Source organism: Xenopus laevis, chromosome 6L (genome assembly GCF_017654675.1).
Source record: "Xenopus laevis strain J_2021 chromosome 6L, Xenopus_laevis_v10.1, whole genome shotgun sequence".
NCBI lineage: Eukaryota > Metazoa > Chordata > Amphibia > Anura > Pipidae > Xenopus > Xenopus laevis.
In genome coordinates, this window is record NC_054381.1 from 116503999 (window position 1) to 116517652 (window position 13654).

Sequence of the window (13654 nt, forward strand, 5' to 3'; positions counted from 1 at the left end):
AATCTTCCTTTAAGCATTTTTATCAAAAGCTGTGTCATCACGGTAACTGTGACAGTTGGGCAAGGATTAAAGCAGAGCACAGTACTGAAGATCGAGGGCCCAAATGTTACACTGAATTTTCATACTGTATGCCTTGCCATGTCATTTTAAAAGAGAGGAACAAATTATTGTTCCTCCAGCTTTAACTTCTGAATAACATGTTGTAACTTGTTTTCATTGGGGATGACACCCATGAGATGCACTTTTGATTTAGTTTGTCAAATTTAATCTTAACTATGCCTTGGGATTATTTAAATGCTAGTGCCATGACTTGTTCACCAAATAAGCGCAAATCCACTCAATTATAATCAGGGGCAGGACAATCTCCCTTCATAATAAGTGACCTTTATAAAAGCAGATTTATTGATTATTTACTGCCTGTAAACTCCTAGCCTAGGGATGAACACTTCATTTGTGTCTTATATTTTAAATGGATATATTGCGTGCCTAGAATATATATATATTATTTGTTTGGATACTTCCCATTCAACTGATGATGCTAAAGACTTATGATAAGCTGATTGAACTGGATGTTTGATTCATATCTGATAAGCTTAACAGCCCATTGATGTGAATATTTTGCATGTGGGAGGTTAATTTGTGCCAAAGACTTTATCAATATAAGAGAAACCATGAACTCCACAACTGCTGGGAATTTTTCTCTTATTGGGGAGAACACAGGTTTGGAACTGCAGATTTCCAAGGGTATTGCTATCTTGATAACTCTACTGACATCTTGTCTGATTTCACTCACGGTTCTCGGCAACACTTTTGTCATAGTGGCTTTTATCGTAGACAAGCGGCTCAGAAATCAAAGTGACTTTGTGCTTCTGAATTTGGCCATTTGTGATTTTACAATAGGTAAATTCCTTTATCTGTGAAAGAGAAGTTAGTTTGTTTGCAACTTGTGTGCCGGGAATGTTTGGAAGGAATGACTTCATGTCAGCTGTGTCTCTTTATATTTTAGGTTGTCTGATTTTAAAGATGTTAGAATGTCATAGCATTACATTCTAAAGGTACATAAGGGGGTCATTACAACCCTCTGGGCAGTGTATAAAGTACAAAAGAAGGCTGTTATGTGAGGTGCACAGTTATTCCCCCAGACAGAAGTGCTGCCAGAACGAGAACTAAAGTCCACATGCTCTTGTGCACCGTAACACTCTTGCACTTCTGTTCGTGGAGAAAGTAAATGACCACTATAGTCTCCTAAAGAACAAAAGTAAAAAAAATCTGAAAAAAATATGTGATTGCTTCAAATATGGTTAAATCATTGTGCAATTTAGAACACCTAATTTGTATAATTCATGCGTAAAAGTAGTACATAATGACAAATCAAATGGCACTATGACACTTGGGGCACTTGCCATGTGGTGTGTGTATATATATATATATATATATATATATATATATATATATATATATATATATATATATATATACACATTTGGCACCCCCAAGTGTAGGATGACTTTCCTTTTCCTTTAAGGGAGGTTGTGCAGTGTGGGGGGTAAACTGGGGGTCACAGACACTGTGGTTTTATTTGAACAAACTGTGTATGCTACTGCAACTCCAAAGAGGGACTGCCTTGTGACAGCAGTAAGGAGTGTTCCTGTTTTCTTTTAATCTGCAAATCGGTGAGGTTTTTGCTTATTGTTTACTGTTATAACACAGAACTTGTACCGATTTAAGTTTGTCTGGTTTGAACAATAAACCCCAGGCAGGAGCCTGTCCATTTTAGTTGCAAACCTAAGCCTCCTTTCTCCTCTGTAAGAACTGTTTTACCTGAGCCCTACACATTGTCATGAGCAATTCCCCATAATATATATATTGTAAGAGAAGCACTGGGAAACAAGTTGATGCAGTATATGTTTGTTTCCCCTGGATTCCTGTCATATGTGTGGTAACCTCAGTAAATGTCAGTTTTGCAATGGGGAAAAATAAAATGTTTTGTTTTACTATTCCTTAAATGAGAAGGATCTAGTTGTCGAATTCTGGGCATTGTCATTATGTGGCTACTAAAGCAAATAAAGTTCTGTCTTGCATAAAAAAGGGCATTAACTCAAGGGATGAAAACATAATTATGCCTCTTTATAGGTCCCTGGTAAGGCCTCATCTGTATGCAGTGCAGTTTTGGACTCCAGTATTTAAGAGGGATATAAATGAGCTGGAGAGAGTGCAGAGACGTGCAACTAAATTGGTTAGAGGGATGGAAGACTTAAATTATGAGGGTAGACTGTCAAGGTTGTGGTTGTTTTCTCTGGAAAAAAGGCGCTTGCGAGGGGACATGATTACACTTTACAAGTACATTAGAGGACATTATAGACAAATGGCAGGGGACCTTTTTACCCATAAAGTGGATCACCGTACCAGAGGCCACCCCTTTAGACTAGAAGAAAAGAACTTTCATTTGAAGCAACAGTCAGGACAGTGAGGTTGTGGAATGCACTGCCGGGTGATGTTGTGATGGCTGATTCAGTTAATGCCTTTAAGAATGGCTTGGATGATTTTTTGGACAGACAGAATATCAACTAAGTCTATAGTTAGTATTGGTATGAGTATATAGAATTTATGTGAAAATAGGGAGGGGTGTGTGTGTGGATGCTGGGTTTTCATTTGGAGGGTGTTGAACTTGATGGACTTTGTCTTTTTTCAACCCGATCTAACTATGTAACTAACTATGAGTACTCGGTAAAAAACCGAGTACCCCCCCCCCCATCCCAGGTAGACCTTCCTCCTCCCACCAGGCTAACTGCCCCCTGGGAATATGTCCCATAATTTATACTTACCCGTCGGTGCAGATTCTGCCAGCGGAGTTCCACGCACCATCTTCCAAATAGCAATAACCGTGTAATTCCGTGCATGTGCAGTTGTGGCAACCCAGCAAACTGCTCATGTGCCGGAATACCGATCTCCCAGTCTGCTTACCGAGGAGCCGGAAGATGGATTCGTGGAACTCTGCTGGCAGAATCTGCGTTGAGGGGTAAATATAAAATATGGGGCATTTCCCCGGGGGGGGGGGCTGTTAGCCTGGGGGGAGGAAATAAATACTTTGCTTTAAGATAACAAATTTATTAATTATTTTTTCTTTAGTGAAAACTAAACTTCCAGTCAACAATGCTTTCAGCAGCTGCATTCATCACTATGGACACTGTACCAATTAAAATTGCACATTTAGAAGATTTACTCATATCTGAATTGTCTTATTCATTAGGCGCATTCACGTCCCCTATGTACATCCCATATTTCATGACCGGGAAGTGGAGATTTGGGAGATTTCTTTGTAGACTGTGGCTAACTGTTGATTATACTGTTTGCACGGCATCATCGCTCACTGTTGCTCTTATCAGTTACGACAGATATCTTTCTGTGACCAAACCTGTAAGTATACCATCTATTTTGGGTATATTTGATTCTTCTCTGTAGGTTATATTTTCCTATATATAGTTATAATTTCCTAGATAGATAGATACTGTATATCTATATCTACTGTGAATTTATATATGTATTCTGTATGCAATTAATTTGTATGCTTCTTTTCTTCAGTGCAGATGACCCCTTAATGTCACTGGCATGAGGTTTATTGTCAGTTAATTATATGTGGGTCAATTTAAATGATTGCTAATTACTGTACTTTGTTTATGACTATGAAGATTTTCATTCATCCAGGTCATGGTATATCTAGTATAGGTAAATCTAAAAACAACTGGACTTGCTGAGTAATCAATGAAGACGTTTCACTACTCATCCGAGCAGCTTCTTCAGTTCAACTGACTGGTGTGGGAAATTCTCGGCATATAAACTCTTTCACTAATCCAATCACAATGGCACATTGTAACTCTTCAAAGAGGTGACATCTGAAGAAATTCACAGAGGTGTAGATTCTGTGTAGTTACTGTGATAGGATTATCCAATGTGTCATGCAACTCCTAGAAAGAGATACGGATCAATATCTGTTGTTTGTTTCACACCATCCGCTAGAACACAAACTGGGTGTCATTAGAACTCTGCAACACAGGGCGGAAGTTGTGGCAACTGATACAGAGTCCAAAGACAAAGAGCAAAAACATCTCAGAGGAGCTTTGAAAGCGTGTGGCTACCCAGACTGGGCCTTTGTCAAAACAGCAGCAACCAAGTCCAACAGGAACACCAACAGTAATAACCGCCCGGAGACACATAGTAGGCGAAACATAGTCATCCCATATGTAGCTGGAGTGTCTGAGAAACTCAGGAGGATTTTTAACAAACACCACGTCCCTGTGTTTTTCAAACCTAGCAACACACTGAGACAAAAACTTGTACACCCAAAGGATCCAACCCCTAAAGAAAAACAAAGCAAGGTGGTATACGGAGTCCATTGTAGCGAGGAGTGCACAGATCTATACATTGGGGAGACAAAACAACTGCTCATCAAGTGAATGGCTCAGCATAGGAGGGTGAACTCTACAGGGCAAAACTTAGCTGTCTTTCTACACTTAAAAGACAAGGGACATTCCTTTGAAGATAGCAAGGTCCAAATATTGGATAAAGAAGACCGCTGGTTTGAACGAGGCGTGAAAGAGGCGATTCATGGGAAGGTGGAGAAACCATCCCTAAACAGAGGCGGGGGCCTTCGACACCACCTGTCATACAATGCTGTTCTAACATCTGTACCCCGGCGGATTCAGAACACTTCATACGTTCATTCATGCAACTCTCACAAGTAACACCTCTTTCTAGGAGTTGCATGACACATTGGATAATCCTATCACAGAAACTACACAGAATCGACACCTCTGTGAATTTCTTCAGATGTCACCTCTCTGAAGAGTTACAATGTGCCATTGTGATTGGATTAGTGGAAGAGTTTATATGACGAGAATTTCCCACACCAGTCAGTTGAACTGAAGAAGCTGCTCGGATGAGTAGTGAAACGTCTTCATTGATTACTCAGCAAGTCCAGTTGTTTTTAGATTTACCTATACTAGATGTACTTTGTAACCCCTTAATTGCTACTAAGGCATTTTGGTTTATCAACACTGGGCAAATTTGCACCTGGGCTATAACCTATGACAACCAATCCAATTTTTACTTTCATTGTTCTATCTACAGTTGGCAAAAAACACTAATCATTGGTTGTTTTTGCACTGATTACTGCCCAAGTAGTTTACCTTTATGTTAACTTTTAATATGTTATAGAATGTCCTATTCCTAGCAACTTTGCAATTAGTTGTCTTTGCAATTGTTTTTTTTTTGTATAGTTTTTTAATTATTTGCCTTCCTCTTCTGCCTCTTACCAGCTTTCAAATGGGGGTCACTAACCCTGGTAATCAAAAACTATTGCCCTGTATGGCTACAATTTATTGTCATTGTTACTTTCTATTACTTATCTTACTATGCAGGCCCTCTCCTATTCATATATCTGTCTCGTTGAAACCACTGCCTGGTTGCTAGGTTAAATAAGACCCTAGCAATAGCAAATTGAGGCGTTGCTGAACAAATAGCTAAATAACTGAAAAACCATAGAAAATAAAACTTGAAGACAAATTGCCAATAGTGAATATCAATGTCTACATCATACTGAAATTTGATTTAAAAGTGAAATACCCTTTTATTTTGTCCAATGTTGATAAACAAGCCCTACATGTTAATGAGAAAACATTATTTTATGGTTATTATGTAAAGACTCATGCGTGAGAGTCAATGGAGGAGAATAAACTTTCTTCTTAATCAGTTCCACATAGCCTTTAATCAAGTTCCCATGTGATAAACAAGATTTTTTCATTGAATTGCATCTGGCTCTATGGGAAAATCTGGAAATGAATTAGGAGATATGCTTTTCTCATCAAGTCAAAGGTATAGCTGCTGTGAGAAACTCACAATACAATGAACCAGATCTCATGGTTTATCGCTTGAAGTTGATGGGTATATCTCAAATTGAATTAGGACATTTGTAATTAGTAAATTAACAAAAAAGTTATTAGTCAGTCTGTAACAGAATACCCTATACAGTCTTTATCTATCTATCTATCTATCTATCTATCTATCTATCTATCTATCTATCTATCTATCTATCTATCTATCTATCTATCTATCTATCTATCTATCTATCTATCTACAGTATCTATCTATCTATCTATCTATCTATCTATCTATCTATCTATCTATCTATCTATCTATCTATCTATCTATCTATCTATCTACAGTATCTATCTATCCACTATCTATCTATCCGCTATCTCTCTATCCTATCAGTGAGACTTTTCTGATGCTGGAATAAGGTAAGCAAGCCATGACCAAATGGGCCACAAAAGGGAAATTACGAATGAAAATAAAAAATCTGTAGACCAGTGGTATAACTATAGAGGAAGCAGACTCCATAGTTGTTGGGGAGGCATATTTTTAAAAAGCATGCGGCATATAGGGGAATGTAATAAAAGTTGGTAATGGAAAAAATATTCGCAATGTGAAAAGTTATGCCTCTGTGCGAAAAAATTTGCCTTTGTGCGAATTTAATATAGCTTTTGCGAACCTGGAAACTGTTTAACGACCACTTCCGACAGTAGAAGAAGGTTTGAGAATTTTATAGTTCGCACCAGTGCGCAGTGAATGTAATAAAACTTCTTACTGAAAAAGTCGTTATGTTTGCTCCAAAAGATTACGACGAAGTACTTCTTAAAAGTGGGCAATGCGCAATAAAAATTCGCAATGTAATAACAGTTTAAGGAAGAGTATTAAATTGCGAAATGAGACTTTTTATTCTGATTTGTGCTAAATGTTTTGCTCTTTGCGACTTTTATTACATTCCCCCATTAGAGTTCTAAACTATACATTAATCTCAACCCTGTAATCAAGGAAAAAGCTGATCTTTTCAAAATAAATCTCCGGCAGGTTTTGTATCGATCGCTGCAAAACAAACGTAGTCATACTTTCGTGAGCATCGGATCTGTGTGGATTTTCTCATTTCTTCTATATGGCCCTGCCATTCTTGCCTGGAAAAATGACGATATTGACAACACTGCTTCTGTAACCACATGTGTTCCTGGATTTAATGACATTTGGTATTTTAAATTTGGAACATCATGTGCAGATTTTGCTCTTCCCGTGATTAGCATTTCATTCTTTAATTTGAGCATTTACTGCAATATAAAGAAACGAGGCAGAAAGAAAAGGCAGAAATCGATCTTAGAACTTTCCAAAGGACAGGAAAATTATGGAAATGATGGAAATGTAAACATTATTGCAACGAATAGTGTTCTGTTTTCGGGGGACCACGGAACGAAGAAAAAACTTGCACTGTGTCTCAGGCATTGCTTTGCCTATAGGAAGCCATCCTCCTTTACCCACACTGATGCAACACTGCAGCATAGAAACATTTCTCAGGTTAATCTTTCCCGGGATGAAAAAATTGCCAAATCACTTTCAATCTTAGTGTGTGCCTTTGTCGTTTGCTGGGCTCCCTTTACATTTCTTGCCAGTATCCGTGCTGCTTGCAGTGGTTATTGTGTTGAGTCCTACTGGTATGTCATAACTATATGGGTGCTATATATGAATTCAGCCATTAATCCTATCCTTTATCCTTTGTGCCATACAAAATTTAGAAAAGCTTTTGTTCTAGTTTTAAAAAAATGCAATAAATTCCTTATAATATAAATGTTCGGTTGAATATTTTTTAAAAAAATGTTTAGAGATATATTTTTAATATTATGGCATTCTGTTTTAATGTAAATGATCAGTAATGGAGTAAATAATCAGCTCCAATTTTATATCAATGGTCTTTCACAGAACAGAATAGAACTGGGATGGGGCTAGGGTTCAGTGGTATATTTAGTTGCAGTTTGTCCATTGGAGGCACCTATTTCAATTCTGTGACAAGTCTGTGACATGCAACTGCTTGCTTCAGTGACAGGAAAGCTGGACAGGGGGGCGGGCAGTGATGAATGGGGCTGTGAGGGCATACGGGAGGGTTAGTGACATCATGGGGACGGGGCTATGAGGTGGCAATTGAGTAGCAAATTTTGACCCAGGCAGCCCTTCTGATAACCTGGTTGTCCGGGTCAAAACTAGTCAGGTGGCAACCCTTGAGTTACCCCACATATCCATACATAGTGCTTTCGGTAAAGAATGTCAGTTATCAATATCTTTACATTAATTTGTCTTTTCATTAAATATTTAAAGGCTTTTGAATAGTGCTTATTTTTGTTCAGAGGATTTACGGAATGTTTAATTAATAGGAATGCAATATTAATAAATTTACTGAAGATATAGCAGTCTTAAAGAAACAATGTTTGTGAAATGATTCCTTGTTTTCTTGTGCATTTGTTCTGACTTTCTCAATAGAACTGAGAAAATTACCTCCTAAATTTCTTATATAATTAGATTTCTCATACAGGGGCATATGAAACTGGAAGGAACCAAAACACTTAAGTTTCTGAAGTCGATGGAGTAAAAAAATTTCAGAATAGTTTGTTAAAAAAAAAACAACAGAGAATAAAACAATTTTGTATTATATAACTTACAATATTAAATTAAATAGCTAGAAATTGGCATCAAGGAGGTAATGGAATAACAGAAAAACAACAGTTCTTAGTGAGCAATTGTCAGTGAGGTGATAAGCTGCAAGTATAAATGTCCCAAAATAGAAAGTAATAGTTATTATTGATAACTTTGTTTGCAGTACTCGCATGGTGGGTGGCATTTTTATAAAAAAGGGAAAGCATTCTATTCCTTGTAATTCTTTGAAAAACAAACAATGTATTTTCACACACGTTAAATAAAACTGAGTAAAAAAATCAGTGGGATTAAAAGGGTCACAACCCCCCCCTAATTGTGTAGGCAATGATAAATAGCATCTGGTGCAGGTTTTCATTTTGGGCAAAAAAAGATCATTAACATTAAAACTGCCATTTTATTGTAGCTTCACTTAGATCCTTTTGGGTCCCTTTGTCAAATAAATTATGGACATGTTCTAATTGTCCTTGCCAGAAGCACAGTAGGAGGTGGGTAGCCAATCACAGCCCTGTGTTCACACAAGTCCCATTAAACAAGAACTAATTTATGTGCAAGACGATATTTTGATTTCACTATTTTCATACTGTGTCTGTAAACATGAGCTGACCGCTTTGAATATGAAACATCTGATTTTTCTTGGAACTCTGTTTATATCCAGTTTACCCATGTTGGCTGTTCCTCTAGCTGCTGTCCATCTAATTGTTGATTCTCCAGGTCTATACCTGCAAATAATGTAAAATACTTTTACCTATGCTTTGTTTTAGTGCTCTGCTTGCCTTTGTCTTTCTAGCTGTTGGTCCTCCAGCGATATACCTGCAAAGATAAGAAGAAGAGGCTTTATATATATACCTTGGGAAATTCAATAATTTTATGTAGCTGACTTCTGGATTCCTCAAGTTGCTTGGTGGAGAACAATTATATTGGTAACATTTTTTGCCAGTTGCTTGCCTGTTACCAGCCAAAAGTCCTCTCCTACTTGCTGATCTTGCTGCTATCTTGTTGTTCTCAATGAAACCGTACATTACAATGACCAACTCGGAGCACACAAAGACATATTTAAAGATTGTCCAAGTGCTCTATGAGCTGTCATTTATCAAAATGTGTGTGTACTGTTGGATAATAACTCCAAAATAGAGATTAATCATCATGACTTGGAGAATAGAACCCACTGAAATGATCTTATATTTAACCATAAACCATAAACCTACAAACAAAACTAACTGGTGCAACAGTTCATACATTGATTAGAAGAGAAGAGAATCTTCCATGAGAAATAAAGTTCAAATGACCTATCCTTTAACCCCATAGCTATCAGGGGCATTTCATTTTTAGCTCAAGAAATTACAAAATTTGTGATTTAAAACAATAGACAAAGGGGAATGTTCTGCACAAGCCTTAGTTTATTACACTCATGTGAACTAGATGTTATACAGCTGAACAGACAGTGATGCATTGCAAGCATGGAGGGGCGCTAGACACAAACCACTTAAACCTGCCTACCCCACACTCTATAACTTGCTTCAGTGGCAGGGGGAATTAATTGTGCAACTTGATAATAAGCAGGATAAAGAGGTGGGGGAGTCATGAATGGGGGTCCTACCTTGGGCAAATTTAAGTTTTCACATGGCACTATTCTGTGCTATGAAACAAAATGCACAAACCTTCTTTAAAGCAGGAATGCAGTCTTCCTGATTGGATTGTGTTAAAAAAAAGGCTTTAGTTCCTCACATTTTTATGCAATCTTTTTGTTCAACCCACTGAATTAAAGCTGAAAGTCTGCAGTTCGACTGCATCTTAGTTGTTTCATTTAAAATTCATTGTGGTAATCCAGAACCAAAATTAGAAAAAAGTTGTCTGTGTCCAAAGATGGACCTAACGGAAGTTCAGGAATTAAGGACACGGCTCCTTTGCACCCTGCGCCTGCTGGCACTCATCTGTATGACATACAAGGTAGGAGAAAGAAAAAGGAGATATCATTATGCAGCACAAAAAAACTCGTACCTCAGATGTAAAGTGCAGGGTTCAGAAGTACAAAAAAACTTGGTAAATTTCTAACTTGTCCTCCACTTCATAAATAATCCCTATTATATTTTCCATTTTTATTCTAAAAGCCCACAAGAAATTTACCTTTATGAATTGTGACTTTGGTATAAAGTTTTACTAAGTATCTAAAGTTCTCTTTGTTTACCATATATTAATTTATTGGGAAAAAAATCCTTATGAGTACTTTGTGAAACAAATCATAAAGTGCTGTCTGTAATCAGCAGCTGTTGTGAGCTCCTATTTGGTAAAAATCTGTAAGTGTTTTGTTATTAGGACACTGAGGATAAAAGTGGTAGTAGATATACTCCTATACTCAAAATACTCATTTGGGACGAATGGCAGTTGAACAACAGTTTTAGATACTTTATTCACCATTGTTCTAACTAAACTAAAACCCAGTTTGTTTAAACCTAGCTCATTTGACAAATACATGTCACATGTATAGTTTATGTGAAAATTTTAAATTAATAAATTAACATCTCTGTTCAACATATATTTGTAAAACAGGACAAACTCTGCATATGTTGGTGGCAATAACATTAATTTGCTGTGGGGTCCGATATCTAATTACACCACTAAACTACAATAAGACTAATCAAAGCAATTGTAAGTGATTGCAAGGTTAGATCAATGATCAACATTCAAGTTCAAGTGGTCTCACAATGCAGTTACCGTTTTATTGGCACAAAGAAACAATCAATAGCAATGTGAAAGTAGGAATACATTAACATTACAAAGCACAATACAATTACTAAAAATGCAACGTGTGTGTGCTGCAAGTGTGCAAAACTAGTCTTAATGTAAGTGTCTATTTATGTAAAAAGTGTGTGTTTTAAAAGAAGTTTTTTTTAAAGATTTTGAAGAGCCCCCCCAAAACATTCCACAGAAGATAAAGCCCCACAAGTAGGTAACAGGTTTGCACATTGTGGAAGTGTGGCAGGAGTGCTAGGTTAATAAAGTATCATGTCCAAATCAGTTGAAAAAGCAGGTAAGAAACCGGATAATGTCAATTTAACCAAACATTTAGAGGCCGATTTATCATGAGTTTAATTTTTGAGATTTTTTTTCTAATACTTGAAAAGTCTCAAATTTCTAATTGTAGAAATACATGAATTAATCTCAAAACCTCAAAAAAATAGCTTGAGCTTTTCTAATATAATCCCCATTGACGTCTACGTGAACTTTCCAACTTGTAGATAACGGATTTCTATATTTAACTTTTTTGCTATTAATAAATCTCGAAAATTCAAATTGTAGAAACTCCAATTAGTATTTGTGATTTTTGTCTTCCCTGTGATGTTTATTTAACAGTACCATGCATCAGCAGAGCATTAAATATAATTCCACAGTGGTGTCAATAGGTCATGATGCATTAGTGAATAGGCGCAATTGTTGGATGGAACAAAAGGTTTCTGCACTAATAACATAATAAATGTTCATGCAAAGGACACATGCACCGAGAAAAAACTTTGTAAACCTGATAACCATATCTTTTTGGCTTTTAACTGATGAGTGACAAAACATCATAAGTATGAGAAAGGATAAGTAATAAGGCAAACAATAATATTACAAAAATGCAATAAAAAGCAATAGAAAAATGGGATCAAGATCAAGGATCAGTTATCAAGATCTCAATTCAAGTTTTCTCACAATGTGGAACATAAAATGCAATAACATTTGCTACAAATACAATAAAGCTGCTAAAAAAAATTGCTTTTTAACCAATACAGACTGGTTCACTGGCAGTCTACTCTTTGATAGGGCTTCAGACACTATTAGGGCAATTTACTCCATGCAAAGTACAGTTATTTAAATCACATTAGTTTCTCCTCCAAAATGTGATGCAACAGCAACTATCCTTTCCTGCTTCCTACTTCTTGGAAAGAGTTCGCTTACAGCCACTCACCATTTTCTGAGCTGATGACCCATAAATAACAGCACCTGCACTGCTTCCCCACAGCCCATCTAACCACTGGATGCGTTATTCTCCACATCTACTGGGTCTCATAGAGCATCATGGGAGATATATTGCTAAGCGGATAAAGAAAAAGGAAAGCAACTGGCACCCACACTGATTATAATCACTTACCTGATATCCTGGGGCAGTGCTCCTGTTAGCAGAAAATTCCAGCAACCCAGGGTACCTTTATCCTGTTACTCCACTTCTTCTTCTTTAATGGCCCTGGGCCAACAGCAGAGTGAAAAATACAGCTTCCAGAACAAGTGCTAGACTCCCTGGTCTTGCCTCTACTTCCGCCTGTAGCAGCCGCCATTCACTTCGGGAGGAGTCCTCCGCTAATCGGATGCCTTAATAAGAGAGGAGACGAGCAAGAGTTCTGGACGAGTAAATGGGCACACTTGTTTACAAAGGATTTTAAAAGGAAGTCCACACAACTCAGGAGGAACCAAATGGAATAGTGTAGTCAGACAGGCTTGGTCAGTGCATGCAGAGTTCAAGTAAGGTGAAACAGGCCGGGTCAGTACAGGCTGAGTTCACAGAATAGTCAGACAGGCTAGGATCAGGATTGGGAAATTCAGAATAGTCAGGCAGGCAAGAATCAGGATTGGAGAGTTTAGAATACACAGGCAGGCTAGGGTCAGGATTGCAGAGTTCAGAATAGTCAGGCAGGGAGGCAAGGGTCAATTCCAACTATAACAAGCAGGATTCACAAGGAAAAAGCTCCCAAGAATTAAGATCTAACAATGGTCAAGAAGTTTCATTCAAAAGCACCTTTAAATACATTTGAATTTCGTGGCAATGCGTGACGACATAATCATGCTGTCGCGCAGAACCTGGAAGTGCATGGCACGCTCGATGCGTGCGCCAAAGGAGGACCGTGCCGCGGGCGTCCCCAAACAAAACATTGACAATTCATAGAGCACACCACTCCTATTGAATGGCCACAATAACCATGCTAAAAGATGCTTACATTAGCAAGAATGCAATTCTTGAAATCTATACTTTTTTCCAATTGTAACAGCCGTTTACATTCCACTGACATTATCGATATCACAACCATGTTCGGCATGTGACCTACTATATATTTAGGGTCAGATTTATTAACATCTGAATTCAAGCTACAGT

The 13654-nt window shown here is 37.5% G+C and overlaps 1 protein-coding gene across 1 annotated transcript; it reads left to right on the plus strand.

The window, feature by feature from the left end:
• The first annotated feature begins 671 nt into the window (after positions 1-671).
• LOC121394482 (histamine H3 receptor-like) lies at positions 672-9351 on the plus strand. Its single transcript, XM_041565640.1, has 4 exons — positions 672-900; positions 3251-3417; positions 6907-7535; positions 9291-9351. Exons 1-4 carry the CDS (start codon positions 672-674, stop codon positions 9349-9351), a joined length of 1086 nt encoding a protein of 361 aa, XP_041421574.1.
• Positions 9352-13654: the final 4303 nt, after the last annotated feature.

Bases quoted from the DNA above. Each gene is read 5' to 3' on its own strand.
- LOC121394482 (XM_041565640.1), top strand. From the start codon at position 672: ATGAACTCCACAACTGCTGGGAATTTTTCTCTTATTGGGGAGAACACA. The intron at 901-3,250 runs GTAAATTCCTTT...CTTATTCATTAG, and splicing joins CATTTGTGATTTTACAATAG to GCGCATTCACGTCCCCTATG. The intron at 3,418-6,906 runs GTAAGTATACCA...AATCTCCGGCAG, and splicing joins ATCTTTCTGTGACCAAACCT to GTTTTGTATCGATCGCTGCA.